General features: G+C 45.4%; 1 protein-coding gene across 6 annotated transcripts in view; it reads left to right on the top strand.

Moving 5' to 3' along the window:
* Positions 1-18,453, top strand: part of kif13a (kinesin family member 13A) — a 346,616-nt gene that overhangs the window by 259,974 nt on the left and 68,189 nt on the right. For all 6 annotated transcript variants that reach the window (XR_015078504.1, XR_015078505.1, XM_085988906.1 and 3 more), the window contains exons 19-25: positions 6,110-6,256; positions 7,162-7,311; positions 7,564-7,728; positions 9,669-9,842; positions 9,994-10,145; positions 10,962-11,094; positions 11,556-11,702. Coding sequence is in view for 4 of the 6 variants with exons in the window: in XM_085988906.1 (XP_085845032.1) it covers positions 6,110-6,256; positions 7,162-7,311; positions 7,564-7,728; positions 9,669-9,842; positions 9,994-10,145; positions 10,962-11,094; positions 11,556-11,702 (1,068 nt within the window). In the remaining 2 variants the exon portion in view is untranslated. The remainder of the gene's footprint in view (positions 1-6,109; positions 6,257-7,161; positions 7,312-7,563; positions 7,729-9,668; positions 9,843-9,993; positions 10,146-10,961; positions 11,095-11,555; positions 11,703-18,453) is intronic.

Raw genomic sequence — 18,453 nt, 5'->3', positions numbered from 1 at the left:
AGAAACAATGCCGCAGGAAAATTAACGCTGGAGCACTCGAAGACCCTGCTAAGAAAGGCCTATTCAGCCTGCGCCTCACAAACAACCTGACGACTCCCAGTGATGCAGAGACACAGAGTGCCCACAGCGCCTGGTCTGCACTCAAGGCCTCCATAATCAGCACCTGTGAAGAGACGCTTGGTCACTCAACCAGGAAACACCAAGACTGGTTCGACGAGAACGACCAGGAGATCCAGGAGTGAATAAGCCTCAAGTGCAAGGCATTCCTGATCTGGAAACAGCAACAGAACTCGGGAGTAAGAAAGCAGCTCTACAGACGCCTGAAGGCTGAGGTCCAACAAAAAACTTGCGACCTAAAGAACTGATGGTGGGTGGAGAAAGTGCAGGAGATCCAGCAGCTAGCCGACAACCACGACGTGCGTGGATTCTTTAGCGCAGTCAAGACCATCTACGGCCCAAGCACCCAAGGCCCTACCCCACTGCAGGCCAAGAACGGAGAGGTACTCATTAAGGACAGAGAGGCAGTCAGTGCCCGCTGGAAGGAGCACTTCGAAGATCTCCTTAACTGCGACTCTGTCTTCGACGCGAGTGTCCTCAACTCCATCCCACAGCATGCTACCCGTCACCATCTCGGCACAACCCCAGCCCGGCATGAGGTTGAAAAGGCCATCCGGCAACTGAAGAACAAGAAGGCCTCGGGAGCAGATGGAATCCCCGCCGAGGCACTAAAGCATGGCGGAGAAGCACTACTGGCGCGAATTCATGAACTCATTTCTCTTATCTGGAAGGAGAGCAGCATGCCAGGGGATCTCGGAGATGCCGTAATTGTGACCATCTTCAAGAAAGGAAACAAGTCCGATTGCGATAATTACAGAGGAGTTTCCCTGCTGTCAGCCACAGGGAAAGTCATCGCAAAAACCCTCCTCAATCGCCTTCTTCCAGTGGCCGAAGAGCTCCTCCCAGAGTCGCAATGCGGATTCTGCCCACTAAGGGGCACAATGGACATGATCTTCGCCGCACGTCAATTACGAGAGAAATACAGGGAACAGCACCAACCGCTGTACATGGCCTTCTTTGATCTCACAAAGGCCTTCGACACTGTCAACCGTGAGGGATTATGGAGTGTCCTCCTCAAATTCGGCTGCCCTCAAAAGTTTGTCACCATCCTCCGCCTGCTTCATGACGACATGCAAGCCGTGATCCTGACCAACGGTTCCACCACAGACCCAATTCACATACGAACCGGGGTCAAGCAAGGCTGTGTCATCGTACCATCGCTCTTCTCGATCTTCCTTGCTGCAATGCTCCATCTCACCCTCAGTAAGCTCCCCGCTGGAGTGGAGCCGATTTACAGAACAAACTGGAAACTGTTCAACCTCCGTCGCCTCCAGTCCAGATCCAAGGTCGTCCCATCCTCTGTCATCGAATTACAGTATGCAGACGACGCTTGCGTCTGCGCTCACTCGGAGGTCGAACTCCAAACCATCATCAACACCTTCACCGACGCGTACGAGAGCTTGGGCCTTACACTAAACATCCGTAAGACAAAGGTCCTCTACCAACCTGCTCCCGCCACACAGTACTGCCCCCCGATTATCAAAATCCATGATAAGGCCTTGGACAACGTGGACCACTTTCCATACCTCGGGAGCCTACTGTCAACAAGGGCAGACGTCGACGACGAAGTCCAACACCGTCTTCAGTGTGCCAGTGCAGCCTTCGGTCGCCCGAGGAAGAGTGTGTTTGAAGACCAGGACCTCAAACCCGGCACTAAACTTATGGTCTACAGAGCAGCAGTGGTACCCGCCCTGCTGTATGCCTCAGCGTTGGTGGTACCATGCACTAGAGCGGTACCACCAACGCTGCCTCCGCAAGATCCTGCAAATCCATTGGCAGGATAGGTGCACCAACGTCAGTGTTCTTGTTCAGGCCAACATCCCCAGCATCGAAGCTTTGACCACGCTCGATCAGCTCCGATGGACGGGTCACATTATCCGTATGCCCGATACGAGACTCCCAAAACAAGCGCTCTATTCAGAGCTCCGGCACGGCAGGAGAGCCCCAGGTGGGCAGAGGAAACGCTTCAAGGATACCCTCAAAGCCTCCTTGAAAAAGTGTAACATCCCCACCGACACTTGGGAATCCCTGGCCCAAGACCGCACAAAGTGGCGGAGAAGCATCCGGGAAGGCGCCGAACACCTCGAAGTCTCTTCGCCGGGAGCAAGCGGAAGCCAAGCACAGGCAGCACAAGGAGCGCACATCAACCCAAGCACCCCACCCATTCAACCACCATCTGCCCCATTGTGATAGAGACTGTAGGTCCTGCATTGGACTCATCAGTCACCTGCGAACTCATATTTTTAAAGTGGAAGCAAGTCATCCTCGGCTCCGAGGGACTGTCTAAGAAGAGAAGAACCATTTATGTGCCTGTAGAAGACTTTGGCTTCCCTTTTATGTTGGCTGCCAATCTATTCTCATACCCTCTCTTTGCTCCTCTTTCCTTTTTCACTTCCCCTCTGAACTTTCTATATTCAGCCTGGTTCTCACTTGTATTCTCAACCTGACATCTGTCATACGCCCCTTTTTTCTGCTTCATCTTACTCTCTATCTCTTTTGTCATCCAGGGAGTTCTGACTTGGTTGCCCTACCTTTCCCCCTCGTGGGAATGTACCTCGACTGTACCTGAACCATCTCCTCTTTAAAGGCAGCCCATTGTTCGATTACAGTTTTGCCTGACAATCTTTGATTCCAATTTACCCAGGCCAGATCCATTCCCAACCCACTGAAATTGGCCTTCCTCCAATTAAGTATTTTTACTCTAGATTGCTCCCTGTCCTTTTCCATAGCTAATCTAAACCTTATGATACTGTGATTACTGTTCCCTAAGTGTTCCACTACTGACATTTGCTCCACTTGACCCACCTCATTACTCAGAACCGGATCTAGCAATGCCTCCTTCCTCGTTGGGCCAGAAACGTAATGATCAAGAAAGATCTCCTGAACACACGTCAGAAATTCTTCCCCTTCTCTGCCCTTTACACTATTACTATTCCAGTCTATATTAGGATCGTTGAAGTCATCCATTCTACAGTTCTTGCATCTCTCTGTAATTTCCCTACAAATTTGTTCCTCCATATCCTTCCCACTAGTTGCTGGCCTATAGAATACACCTAGTAGGGTAATGACACCTCTATTGTTTCTTAACTCTAACCAAATAGATTCTGTCCTTGACTCCTCCAGGACATCCCTTCTCTCCAGCACTCTAATATTCTCCTAAATCAATACTGCCACACCACCTCCTTTCTTTCCTTCCCTATCTTTCCTGAACACCTTATATCCAGGAATATTTAATACCCAATCCTGCCCTTTCTTTAGCCAGGTCTCCGCTATTGCCACCACCTCGGGAACTAGGGATGGGCAATAATGGCAGCTTTGCCAGGGACACCCACATCCCAAGGAAAAATAAAAACCTAAACACACGGAAACCGCATTTATCAAAATGTCAGGAATTATACCTGCTGCCCCTCATAGGAAGCCCATCACGCAAACTTTCAGGCTAAACCGTTGGATTCTCTGTTGACATCATGGAAGGTGCACCTCCAGGATTGTAGTTGAGGTTCTTTGTAATAGATGGCGAGTATTATTGCTAACCAGTAGCGTGTGTCTTTTCGATGATTTTAATAAACTACTAACAAAATCACAATCAGAAGTTAAGGGCTAGATTTTGCCAATGGGGAGCTTTTGGAGGCGGGACTCCCACTTATCGGGTTTCAGTCCCGCCTCCGTCGACTTCTGGCCAACCCACGCTATTTTCCCTTAATTGACCTTGTTAAGCCCGCCCAGCGGGCTTAGTAGGCCAATTAAGAGGAAGCCGGTGACAGCTCTGTGAAGCTGTCAAACACTGACAATCTCTGTTGTTTGATGAGTCCTTGTATTCAAGACTCCTCAAACCTATCTGCTGAGCAGAAATCAGATGGCTGTTGCATCAGAGAATGCAGCAGCCATTCTGTCATCTCTACCAGTGAGATGTGGGAGTCTCCGGTTCCCCAACTGTTGAAGCCTGCAGGAAGAATCAAAGCTAAGTAAACATTTTCTATCACTTTACACTCACCTCACATACTTACCTCTCCACACTTACACCCATCACTCACCTCTGCAGCGCACTTTTGGACCCCTGCAGATCCACTGCTCGCCTCACTGACCCTGTTGGGGTTTCCCGACATCGGGGAGCCCGCACTTGCAGGGGTAAAAAGGGGCTAATCCTCTTAACTGCCTGTTAACTACCTGTTAACAGGCAGTTAAGTGGCTGTAATGCCCTTCCCGCCTCGGGGAGGCGGCTCCCAGCGCAGGTCGAGTACCCGCCACCTGGGAGGATGGCACAGAGGCGGGATGGGCACCCGTCCCCAGATTCTGCCATTTTCCCGGCAGCCCCGCCTCCCCAGGGCTGGCAAAATTCCCCCTTAAATGTTTCAAAGAAGCACATTCCTGCAATTTTGTTAGTGGGTCACTCATTACAGAATCACAAGCATTCTCCTGCTTTTCATTAAAAGAGGAATCTTGGGCCCATTAATGGATCCTGCAGTTTAAACCCTGGAAAATAACTTTTTATTACAGAATACTTCAGCAGTTATCTTGTTTGCACTATCAATATTGAAACTTCACACAGAATCATAGAAATTATAGCATAGAAGGGGCCCATTCAACCTAATCGTACCTGTGCCAGTTCATTTTTAATTGATGTTATAGTCTCTGCTTCAGTAGCCACTTGGGGTAAACCACTCCATGTTCCAATAACCCTCTCTGGAAAAAAAAACTTCTAACTTTCTCACTTTGTTCTTCCAATGGTATTCATGAGTCTGTTATTTTGTTACTGATTTGCCAACTAATCAAAACAATCTTTTCACTATTTACCTTCTCAAAACCTTTCAGAATTTTTTATATTTCTCGCCCTTTTCAAACCTTCAGTTTATTTTTTTTAAAGGCACAATTTTTCAAGTCTAGTATCACTGGTCAATATTTGCTGTAACCTCTCTAATATTTCTTCCTATAATGGGGTACCTAGAACTGCAGGCAAAACCCCAAATGTGGCTTATACAAATTCAACATCAATTCTTTGTGTTTTATGTTCAATCTCTGCACTTTAGTGATGTGTGTGTCTGCACTCCTAGCTGTCTGTGTTCTTCCAGATAAGTGGAAAGTGGTTAGCTGTGATGTGTAATTCAATTGTTGGGAAGTTGATTTTGTAAATTGGTCTCCTGGCCGACAGCAACTCCCCCACCACCCACATCAACCAACACTAGTGCAACAAATTAACTGGGTATTTAGCTCATTGTGGAACCTTACTGTGCCCAAATTGGCGCTTTCATTTCCCTACATTACAACAGTGACTACATTTCAAAAGTAATTCATTGAGTGTGAAGCTGTTTGGGACACTCCAAGGACGTGAAAGATGCTATATAAATGCAAGCTTGTTCTTCCTTTCTCTTGTGCTCCTCACATCTGCTGTTTGCCCTCAGTTCCAGTATGTGAGCACCCCCTAAACAGTTTAGTAAAGTACTTTATTCATAGAAAATATTTTATTGGGATTTTATCTCTACATTTTCAGAGGAATATTTGCATTATTTCCACTGTCAGTAGTACACGTGGAGAGATGCCTCCACGGTAATCTGTTTGTGATGTCCATTGCATAAGGCAATTATACACTTTGCACCTTGCTGTGTTGTTATCTCAGACTATATTTCCCTTCTTTCAGTCTTTTTTGCACTCCACATTGTTTGGCCACTTCTCTCTCTTATATAAATGATGGAAAGAGACAAAAACAGGTTAACGTTTTGGCTCTAAATCTTTGTGAGCTCTGATGATGGGTCCAAACCCAAAAGGTTACCCTTTATTTTCTCTTTACAAATGCTGATGGACCTGCTGACTCTTTCCAGAAGTTTTTGTCTTTGAATGCTGCAAGTCTGAAACAATGTATATTGTGTTTAAACCCTTTATGCTGTATTTTTTATTCACTGGATTGGCAGAGAGGTGTATGGCTTCTTCCTGGTAATCTGCAGTGACTAGTCACTATTTTCTATGCATTGTAAGAATTTGCTGTCTATCAAAACAGAGAGGAGCAATTGTGAGTGAGCCAGCTATTCAAGTACGACGCAAAGGAAAAGGTACCCAAGTCTGGGCCTTTGAGAAACTGGAGAATAAGCTGATTGATATGCGAGATCTCTATCAGGATTGGAAGGAGAAAGATATGGTTGAATATGTGAGTACAAGGAATACTTTGGTACAGAATTACTTGTGAAGGAGAATTCCATGAGTTCTGTGTAATGGCATTGTGGTGTACAAGCCTGCTGCAATGTGCAGTGATAGAATTTGAACTTGCACTCATGAATTAACCACGCCGGTGAGATTCTCATCACAGTGAAGGTGCTGGGGTAGGCAATAAACAGAGAGGTGCGCTATCCTGATAGACTAGATGGTCTTTTCCCATCCTTGTTTTCATGTGCTTGTGACATCTGGTAGCTGCGATGGCAGCTAAGTAAATTGCAGATTTGTCCACGACTGATTCTAATTCACCGGATGTCCATACATTTGGACTTTCAGTAGGCATCACAATATCAATCAGGAGCCTTCTAATCAGAAAGTTGTGGGTTCAAGTCCCACTCCGGAGACATGAGCACAAAATCCAGGCTGACACTCCATTGCAGTACTGAGGGAGTGCTGCACTGTCGGAGGTGCTGTCTTTTGGATGAGATGTTAAACCAAGACCCCATCTGCTCTCTCAGGTGATTGTAAAAGATCCCATAGCACCATTTCAAAGAAGAGCAGGGGAGTTCTCCCCAGTGTCCTGGCCAATATTTGTCCCTGAACCAATGCTACTGAAAACAGATTATCTGGTCATTTATCACATTGCTGTTTGTGGGACCTTGCTGTGTGCAAAATTTGCTTCCGTGTTTCTGTGTGGCTCACCCACTCACTGGATAAACTCATTCACTCATGGGTGGGGTGGGGGGTTGGGGATGCATTTTTAAATACAGAAAGAACACAGTTGCCATTACATAGCATCCGAATGTATTGCCTGAAATTCCTGTTTCACTCCTTCCCTTCCAAAGCGAAAGGAATTTCCTTCTTTATTATAATCGTAGTTTTTTTTTTACCCTGTTTCAGTACAACAAAATTCTCAGTAAACACGGGGACCCTTTTTACGAGGCCCAGGAAAACCATAACTTGATTGGTGTAGCCAATGTCTTCTTGGAGTGCCTTTACCATGATGTGAAACTTCAGTATGCTGTTCCCATCATCAGCCAACAGGGGGAGGTGAGAGTTGGCATAAAGAAAGCATATTCGACCCTGAGCATTTCTGAAACTGTTTGCCTAGATTCTTCAAGCTACTAAAGTTCAGCATTTCTGTATTTTAGATAACAGCTAAAAGTGTTTATATTCTATACCCTTTTGACTGCAATACTGTATGTCAAACTGTCAATAAATCACTTGCCAAATGATCTGATAAAATCTGAGGGAGATATATAACATAGTGAAAGTTTTCTCTGTGTACTTTCTTAAATTGAGGTTGCTGGCCGGCTCCATGTGGAAGTGATGCGGGTTAGTGGTGTGGTTCCAGAGCGTCTGGATGGTGGAGACGATTCCTCAGAGAACTCGAGTGAGAGTGGGAGCTATGAAGTAATGGATAATAACGGTGAGATTGTGCACATGGCAAAGAAACTGACCTGCAGGGTAAGTGAGAATAAACCTCATTGCCATTGCAAAGCTTTGGAATTGCTGATTCACAAAAAAAACCTGTCGGTCTTGTTATGAGCATATTTTCTCCTTTGACAATTTATTTCTACAGCACTAAATGTAAAGCTGGAAAAAAAGACAAATTTACATTTTGAACCTCATCACATTATGGATTTATCAGTACAGATTGTCCTTGCAATTAAAAAATGTAATTGGAAAGAATACCCAATCAAATACAATTTTTCTAAATGTTACTAGTTTTTAAGGGTAGGAATTTCTACTTCCTAAATTTGAAACTAATATGTTGCCTGACTTTTAAACACCCCCACCATCTACTGCATGGTTGCATTCAGTTAAAATGAAGATGACCTGAACTGAATGTGATCTGAGCGAGTTTATGCTGGCAGTTGCCCAGATGCAAAAGATGGGCAGTGTGCGTATTAACAGTATTAAGTTACCAGCTTGGTATGTGTGCACAATTCTCCTTCCCTTATAACACATCAGGAGAGTCGTAAGACAATCTTGTGTTTGTAACTGGGGTGAAGAAATAAGAGTGAATTTATTTTTGCACTTAATGTTTCTGCTTGTTCAAATAACGGATTCAGCTATCCGTTAGCAAGATGCAATTTTCAGTTGTAGTATGAACAGTTTGCGTTCCTGTAGCGTCTTAAGTACAGAGGGACAGCTCAAAGCATTTGCAGTGGCCTGCTGCAGTGTGGGAAACCTAGAGCTGGGGATGGAAGTGTGTGGGTCAGTGACATTTGGCAGCTTGGCAAGGGATCATTAGACTTTAACATAGAGGTTGGAGATGAGTTTTTTAAAAATGCAGTAATATTTGAAGTTGAAAGTTAACAAAATTGTCTTTATTAAATTTGAGGTACTTAGACTCGTGATTACTGCTGTAAGTGTACTAAGGTCAGCGATATTTTAAAATAAAACTACTGCTCAAAGTATCAAGCTCCAAAGAAGCCTTGCACTGGATTTGTAAAGCAGCTGCATGAACGGCTCTCTGATGTCAGCTGCTCTGTTTCTAGCCTGTTGAGCAATACATTGGCAGATATCGGAGCCCCAACCCGTGTGCCACCTTTCTGATTGGTCACATTTGTATGATTGACAGAACTGTGGGCCAATGAGTTGGGAAAACAGACAGATAAATCAGTGCTGTAAGTGCAGGATCATGTCTCAGCTACCCATGAGGCCTACCACTGGAGAAGCCTAGTACTAGATTTATAAACACTCTGAAAAATCCATAAGTGTCAACTGCTGAAGTGAAATTCCAAATTTGAAAAATAAAACTGCTTGTAAACAGTGCCACTGGGAGATTTTTTTTAAATATTCGTTCCTGGGATGTGGGCGTCGCTGGCAAGGCCAGCATTTATTGCCCATCCCTAATTGCCCTTGAGAAGGTGGTGGTGAGCCACCGCCTTGAACCGCTGCAGTCTGTGTGGTGAAGGTACCCCCACAGTGCTGTTAGGGAGGGAGTTCCAGGATTTTGACCCAGCAACGGTGAAGGAAGGGTTATATATTTCCAAGTCAGGATGGTGTGTAAATTGAAGGGGAACTTGCAGGTGATGGTGTTCCCATGCAACTGTTGCCCTCGTCTATATATTTACATATATTTAAAAAGGTTGAATTAGTGGTGGCTATTTCTTCACTACTTCAGGGCCACTTCACATAACATGACCACGCATGTCACCCCAGATTGTCCAAATAAATCCACATCAGAGTGTGTGCTGGAAAATGACCAAATTTTCTTTTACGCTTATGAAAAATATTCAATCCGTATTGTATAAACTAACACTAAGTGAGGGACTTCTTTACAGAGGAAATAAAAACTTCTGCTCAAACTGACAATATTCACTCACAGTTGTGCCACTCATGGGTATGATAGTTTCAGTTAGTGAGAAGCATCTCAAGCTGTTACATTATCTCAACAGGTAAAAATAAAAGAAGCGACAGGACTGCCCCTCAATCTCTCAAACTTTGTGTTCTGCCAATACATCTTCTGGGATCACTCTGAGCAAACGGTTGCACCTCCAATGGTCAACCCAGATATGCCATCTATCAAAAACAAGGCCGTTCAGTACACTGTGACGTTTGACCACAGTAAGGTGAGCAGGCTGCCAGCTAAATGCCTTTATTACGTATTGAATGAAACCAAAAGGCACTCTGTAGTAAGAGTCTTGTTACTTGGATCATTAAAAGAATAAGCTAGAAAACAGATTGGCTATTTTTAATTGATGTATTGACACATCATTTCAGGATTTTGTGGTGCATGTTACGGAGGAGTTTCTGGAGTTCATTTCCGAAGGAGCTCTAGCCATTGAAGTCTGGGGCCATCGGTGTGCAGGTAACGGCAGGACCACCTGGGAAGTTGATGCACTGCAAGCAAAAACACGCACACTACGTGACAGGTACAGAGTAGCCTCCTGTGCATGATACTCTAGTTAATGTACATAGTTTAAATTTCTTAAAGAAGCCCAATATCTTTGGATGTTCAATTATTCGGTTCAGTTTTATTATAGGGTGTGATTCTGTCTTCCAGATACATGAATGTACAAATCAAAGTTTCACACAGTACAAATGTTTTACTATTAGTATTCTTGCTACTGTTGGGTGACTCGGTAACACTTTATATGTGAAATGCTATTTTTGTCTCCAGTAAATCAATAGACATGATGAGTTTTCAGTTGTGGTAAATAGGAAAAAAATCCCTGAATTTCTCTGGGTGTTTTTTTTTAATTTTCTCCCTTCACACCCCCGCCCCCCCCCCCCCCCCCCACCCCACCATTGTTTGAGTTCCTTCTGTAGTTTTCCAGTGGTTTCTTTCATCGATGTGTTTTGCCATCTACCCATGCGCTCTACAGCTGAGTAAGTGACTGGAGCTTCTAACTTAACCACTCAAGACCTCTGCTGTTGGTTTGCAATATTTACTCTGTCAGAAGCTGACCTGTTGAGCCTCACCCACTTAGAGTAGGATGTGCTTGCATTGGTTCAAAACTGTAACTAGTGTCAATGCACCACACTCTTGATCTTAAATCTAATTTTTAACATTTTGCCGATGTTGACAGATCTGGCCAAAAGCACACGAGTGGAAATATCATCCATGTTTTTCGGACTGGGAGTGTTGATCCAGACAATGTACAAGGGGCATGTTTTCTGGAGTCTATTGGTCATGTAGCAATGTTTGGAAGACTTATCACTGTGTGGTTGGCTTTTTGCTGAAATAGATGGAGTGAAGTCACACGTAGGATTGAGATGTGGATCTCAGTGCAAGAACTGAATGAAATGGGGGAGTACACAGCAGTGGAACTGACTCAAGCCAAGGATGTCAACACTGGGGGTGTCTTCCAGATTAGACAGGTATTTGGACTTTTTAAATATTGGTCGTTCAGGAAAAGATTTACATTACACAGACAGTGAGAGATGACATTATAAGCTCCAGAAAGCAAAAAGGTCAAATGCAAATGGCTCAAATTGATGACCGCAATCCCAGAGATGTGTACCTTCTGTTTTTCCATAATATAATTATGATCTACCTGTGTGTTAAAATTTTAGATGATTGCCGTCCATTTTTGTCTAATTACACCTCTGTGAAGCACCTTTTGGGATGGTTTCCCACATTAAAGGTGCTATATAAATGCAAGCTTTGAATTTTTCTGAATTGTATTTTCTTGCCCTCCATTTAGACCTCTCTAGAATTGTACAGTGAAACAGCACCATTTTAGTTACAATTTTAGCCAGAAATCTGTTTGTACTTTCTCTACTGTGTTGTATTCCTCGGTTGAATTAAATCCCATCTTGTCTGGTGTGTTTTTGTTCAGGGTCAGTCTCGTAGGATTGAGGTCACAGTTAAACCTGTCCAACACTCGGGGACGTTGCCACTTATGGTGGAGGCTATTTTGTCTGTCTCTATAGGATGCATCAGTGCCAGGTCCATTAAACTACAGAGACCCTTAGATAGTTACCAGGTAAGAGACTTGCGTAAACCTATTTGAAGGGGGATTACAGAGAACTAGCTGACTCGCTGAGAGCATATTACGAATCTGAAGCAGACTTGAGGAATTTTGATCATTTTCATAAGGGAATTCATATCTGTTGTGGGAAAGGGAGTATGTTCAGTGAATTTAAAAAAAAAAAAACTTTTTTTGCATAAAAGTTACAGAAATGCATCACTTGGAGTGGGGTTTAATGTAAGCACTCGCATTTAAATCATTGTCAAAAAGGTAATTCTCTGTGTGAGACAGCGTCTTGGAGGTTTTACTCCATGCAGTTTTAATGTGTTCAATAGTCTACTGAGCTATACTGCCATTTCTGTATTTTTTTGCCATACTCAAAACTACTTTTTAAAAATGTGAAAGTTGTGGTACAACTTTGCCCTTGCTTCAGAGGAGGTACTTCAATTGGCAAGCCTCAAAACGTGCTTGAGGAATCTATCTGGTTGGGTCTCCTGGACTGAAAAGCCCCAGTTGAATGATATCTACAGTTAGCCACCTGAGTGCAGATCAGGTTCTTCGTGCTGAAGCTCCACATTTAACTGGTGGAACCATCATTTGCTGGGCATGGTATTTGCCGGTATAGCAGTCAGGAGTATGGTGCAACACGCACTCACATTTGATGGTGAGTTGTCCTGCTCACCACACTGCTTGTGAAGAGTTCTTTTAATCTGCTGTCCACCTAGTGAGGGCTCAAATTGCTCTCAGCAGTTGTCTAGTGACTGTTCTCTTGGTGGGTAGGGGGAGGGAAGTAAATGGGGTCTCTTTGGGTCGACTTGAGTTTAGAATAACATTATCAGTGATGAAAGATGGAACGGAGTTAATCCTAAATGGACGCGATAATCCAATTCCTGAGACTTGCATGACTGGAGTACTCCAGGACACTGATGATCGGCCATCCTGATTCATTAATGGGGCCAGGAATCTTCCCACACTGCTTCGGATAACCCTGCTAGCCAATGCTCCAATAGATGGGGTGGTACTGGCTGGTCAAGCAGCAGACAATTTGCTCGTGCTCTGCTGTGGTCAGCTGTACGATTTTAACTGGTTGAATTCTAGCATTGCCTCTGCGTACATTTGAGAGTCTGAAAGCTTGGCTCTTAGCAACTTCCACCTGAGCCCTGTAGACACAGCTAAGCAGCTATGGCCCCATATGGAGAGAATGTGCAGTCCGTCTCTCATGAAGAGGAGTATGCACTCTGTCCCTATGGGGAAGAGGGCACACTCCATATTAGACAAACAGAAACACTACCTGTGAATTTCTTGGTTGATTGGTTTGGAGACTCTTAAGCATGGTAAAAGGTTTCCACATATGTCTGATACCGGCTGACCAAAAACAAAAATGCCATTGCTGGAACTTGGATCTCTAAGTCCGAGACTCAATATGTTGGATGACCAAGACTGGGGAAGATGATGATTCGCTCTCCTTTCCTCTCCCATTCCTCTTTCTCCCCCATGGCATGAGGTCACATGTGGGAATGGAGGATATATCGTCTTAGTGGGCCTTAATCAGTCTGTATACTTGGATGCTAATCATGATGGGTTGCTTACAGATCTCCAACTGAAATTTCTAACTCAGGCAGGCAAAGTAAAAAATTACTGTTTTACAGTAAATTTTGGGTGGGGTGAGCACTTGGTATTTAAAATGTCTTCTGTTTTCCATCCTCTTTATTTAGATGGTAATATTATTTTAATGTCTTTTGTAAATCGTTCTCTGAAAGAAAAGAAAACCAGTATATCAGTTGTTGATTGATGCAGTATGCTCAGTAGGTTTAGATCTATGATAAACCCATTCAGTATCAGTTTTGTAGAAAATTGCTTTGGAAAATTTAAACTCCTTGTCACCGGTAACTGGAGTTAATGGCTACTGAAAATGGCGGCAACGCTAATGGTGCAAAATTGGTCTGGGGGACATGGAGATTGGTGGTGCAGCGCTTACCTTCTGTGCAATGCCATCCTTGTGGCATTGCTGGAGACACCCGAGACGAAGTTCCTGTTCAGGTGCGACGTTCGAGCTTCGCACAGCCTCTGGAATCGAGGTTGTGGAGCTCGCAGGGAATTGTGGGTAATGAAGAGGTCTGAGAATTACAGGGGCCATGCACACTGAAGCAATACAAATTACAGGAAACTTTCGATTAACCGGCCCCTAAATAACCGGAACGCTCTATCCACCGGCAAAATTCATGAGTCGGTTCAGGTAACTTTTTTTACTTTTAGTTACTTTTTTTTAATTGATTTGTTGCTGTGCAAGGGTGTAGCTGAAGCTGTTGCTAAGCTACAGAGACGCTTGCAACTTGTGCCGATTGTTTTGAAGCAAGCAACAGGGTTTGTTGCTTTATACGGAGCTCTGAGCTCCGTATCTTTTACTATAGCATTCGGTTATCCGGAATTGTTGATGAACCGGCACCACGTCGGTCCCGTCCGTGCCGGATACCAGAAAATTTCCTGTAAAATGAAGTGAATCAATGTAGTTTTCAACCCTTTCTGCCTTTTAAAAAATATTTAACACTAAATAGAAGTCCCAAATGTGACTATTCAGCTGTTAAAGATGAATTACCTTCCTAACCTCAACAAATAGGAAATCTGCCTCGGCATTAACACAAATGGCTCAGCAAGCCAGGGAAGGGGCACCCAGGGTCTCGCACTCAGCACTTCAGCTTTGAGCAGGGGGTCAACACTGCAAGACCGGTCCTCTACACACAGGGGCCAGGAGGCCCTCCAGAAAGAACGATGTGGGAGTACATCACCGAGGCTGTCACTGCCAGCAGTGTCGTCCCCCACCATCTGGCTCCAGTGCCCAAAGAAGCTTCATAACTTCAGGCCACTGGTCAAGGTCAGTGAATGCACCTTCAAAAGCCGTCTCCTGCCAACTGCACCACCAGTGTCATACACTGCTCAATGCATGACCCTCAATTACTCACCTACCAGCCCTTGGTCAGCGGCAGGGCTGAAAGGATACAAGATGCTGGTGTCCTCATACATTATCCGCCTTCTGGCATGCACCTCATGCTTTCCCGCCAACAATCTGCACCAATCACGAGGCACATCTCCCATTCTTAGCCTCACCTCACCCTCGTGGAGGAGATGGTGCAGGCCATTCTTGGCAGGGGCATGGCTGAGCCCTTGGCCAGCGGCAGGGCTGAAAGGTACAAGATGCTGGTATCCTCATACGTTATCCTTCTGGCATGCACCTCATGCTTTCCTGCCCTCCCTTTACCACAACTCCACCCTTGTGCCTTCCTCATTTCACACACTCAAGAAATGCAGCTTGCCCAGCCAGTGGGTGACCAAGGAGAGGAGAGTGAAGAAGAACAAGATGATGATTGATTTGGCAATCCCAGCCACCAGCTGCTCGAGGTCAACCAGCAAGGACATTTGCAGTGTCCCCCACTGCAAGTCAGCAGCCTTCCACCAGCCATGCTGCAGCCACTGGGGTAGCACTGTGTGACATCAGTAGGATGGGCAAAGGCATACACAAGACAGTCACTAAGAGAATGCATACGGGTGATGTGTTGATTTCTTGATAACACATTTGGATGGATAGACGTATATAGGTGGATTGGAAAGTTTGCTTTGTGGTGACTTTTATTTCAGCATCATGGCCAAGAGAACATTGTGATGGTCAGTAACAGATGGAAGGCAAGATTTAATCTTGAAAGGCAAATTGGGGTTGTGGTCACTAGAACTGCAGGCAGATGATTCCATCCCGGATATCCCAGCCACAAAGGGGCTGTCTGCGATGCATCCTTCCGTCTGATTCCTCTTCTGCAGCTTCCTCCTCTTCTGTGTCTTCCTGTTCCCTCTGCAAGCGGATATTGTAAATGTGAAATGACAGCATAAAATGCTGGAAATACTCAGCTGGTCAGGCAGCATCTCAACCTGAGATGTGAACTCTGTTTTTCTCTCCATGGATGTTGCGTGACCGGCTGAGTATTCGCAGCATTTTCTGTCTTCTCAAAGGCTTTCATTTACCATCCGAGCACTTGTAGGCGTCCAGCAGCACTCCCTACTCACTTTAAAAATAAAACTTTTCATGTCTATTGCAGCAAGCCACCATTTCAATAAAATAAAAAAAGTCCAAAACCTTGCATTCAAACTTACCTAACGATCTGTGCGTCCCTTTAAGAGGTCCAGACATCGCCACTGTCGGCCTGCTTGCACGGCAGGTTAACCTGGCGTGCTTAGGACCCAGTGTTGAATTCAGCACTAGGCTCGAAGTTCGCATTGGTGACATTAAGTCAGCGTTGCATGCCGATTGACGTCACCACGCCACCATGTTTTTTTCCAGGGCGCTACCAGTTACCAGAGAGAAATATGGCGACTGCAGCAGGACCCACCACTAGCTGGTAAAAGAGCAGCGGTTGCCATTTCATGAATTTCGAGCCCCTTATGTCCAGTTGAATACATTGTGAAATTTGAAGTGCATGTATAGGGCTGCAGTGCTGTTTCTTATTAATCTACATTGGATTATTTAAGTGAATTTGGATGAGATGGCTAAGACACTTATTTGCTACTTTGCACCTATGTTATTGCAAATGTATCAATGCCCTAAATTTAGCATTTTAGTGGCACTCTCAAAATGAACTGAACTATTGTCATTTGACAGTTAGCTAGTGATCTTTTAATAGGATGAGTCCATAAGGAGGTCGCTAATTAATATAACTGAGCTGTGATTCAAAGTGATGCTGGGGAGGGGATGTTGCTGTGGTGTAGCATGGTTGTGTTTGAGCAATTGGGGAGGGGGTGTCGCTGTATGACATAGCCAGATTATGTTTGAGTAATGGGGCAGTTGCTAAAACAATGACATTTGGCTGTGTTTGAGGAATGGGGATCACTGCGAAGTAGCTGGACTGTGAGTAATGGGGATCACTGCAATGTAGCTGGACTGTGAGTAATGGGGATCACTGCGATTTGGCTGGACTGTGAGTAATGGGGATCACTGCGATGTAGCTGGACTGTGAGTAATGGGGATCACTGCGAAGTAGCTGGACTGTGAGTAATGGGGATCACTGCGATGTAGCTGGACTGTGAGTAATGGGGATCACTGCGATGTGGCTGGACTGAGTAATGGGGATCACTGCGATGTAGCTGTACTGTGAGTAATGGGGATCACTGCGATGTGGCTGGACTGTGAGTAATGGGGATCACTCCGATGTAGCAGGACTGTGAGTAATGGGGATCACTGCGATGTAGCTGGACTGTGAGTAATGGGGATCACTGCAATGTGGCTGGACTGTGAGTAATGGGGATCACTGCAATGTGGCTGGACTGTGAGTAATGGGGATCACTGCGATGTAGCTGGACTGTGAGTAATGGGGATCACTGCGATGTGGCTGGACTGTGAGTAATGGGGATCACTGCGATGTAGCTGGACTGTGAGTAATGGGGATCACTCTGATGTAGCGGGACTGTGAGTAATGGGGATCACTCTGATGTAGCTGGACTGAGAGTAATGGGGATCACTGCGATGCAGCTGGACTGTGAGTAATGGGGATCACTGCGATGCAGCTGGACTGTGAGTAATGGGGATCACTGCGATGCGGCTGGACTGTGAGTAATGGGGATCACTGCGATGCAGCTGGACTGTGAGTAATGGGGATCACTGCGATGCGGCTGGACTGTGAGTAATGGGGATCACTGCGATGTAGCTGGACTGTGAGTAATGGGGATCACTGCGATGTGGCTGGACTGTGAGTAATGGGGATCACTGCGATGTAGCTGGACTGTGAGTAATGGGGATCACTGCGATGTGGCTGGACTATGAGTAATGGGGATCACTGCATGATGTATCTGGGCCGTGTTTGAATATCGGGGGGTCGCTGCATGATGTAGCTGGTGTAGAGTTGTGTAGATTATTAGACGCAAAATGGAAATGCAAATTATACTAATTGAAAAGTAATAAAACTGTCCAATTAACAAAGAAAAGAATGGGGGGATTGGAATTTTTTTTTAATTTGACAATTATTGGTGTTTTCTTAGCTGCTGTTTGTGTTTGTGTTTATATTGGTCTGGAATTATTTAAGATTTCGCAATTCCTCTTATTTAAAAAAAAAACCAGCAAAACAATGGCCAGAATTTTCTCAAGGGAGGCGGGTGGGGGGGCCTCTGAGGTGGGCGGGAAACCCGGGAGGCCGGATTTCCCACAGGCCCTGCCGACTTTAACAGCAGGGCCTGATTTGAATGTGAATACTCAGATTCCCGCCCGCAGTCAGCCAGATTGAGAGTTTGGTTGGCTGCGGGTGAGTAGGCCTCAGATGCGAGGGGTCGGTCCGGGGGAAGGATCGCGGGGCTAGCCTGGTCGGGGATCGGTGGCGGGAAGTCGGGGGTCGGCATGGTCGTGGATCGGTTCAGGAGGGGGGTTGGGTGTAGGGGATCGGGCATGGTCGGTGATTGGGAGGGGGTTGGAGGTTCGGCCAGGGATTTGGGATTGGGAGGGGGTTGGAGGATCGGCATGGGCTAGGTCGGGATCGATGTGGGAGGTGGCGGGGGGTGGCAAGAACATCCTTCCTCAGATAAGGCGACCAAAACTGCACACAATACTCAAGGTGTGGTCTCACCAAGGCCCTGTACAACTGCAGCAAGACATCCTTGCTCCTGTACTCGAATCCTCTCGCTATGAAGGCCAACATACCATTTGCCTTCTTAACCGCCTGCTGTACCTGCATGCTCACCTTCAGCGACTGGTGCACAAGGACACCCAGGTCTCGTTGCACTTCCCCTTCTCCCA

Source organism: Somniosus microcephalus, chromosome 5 (genome assembly GCF_052327205.1).
Source record: "Somniosus microcephalus isolate GS21.2 chromosome 5, FLI_Smic_1.0, whole genome shotgun sequence".
NCBI classification, from domain to species: Eukaryota; Metazoa; Chordata; class Chondrichthyes; order Squaliformes; family Somniosidae; genus Somniosus; species Somniosus microcephalus.
This window is presented reverse-complemented; position numbering and strand designations above follow the sequence as displayed.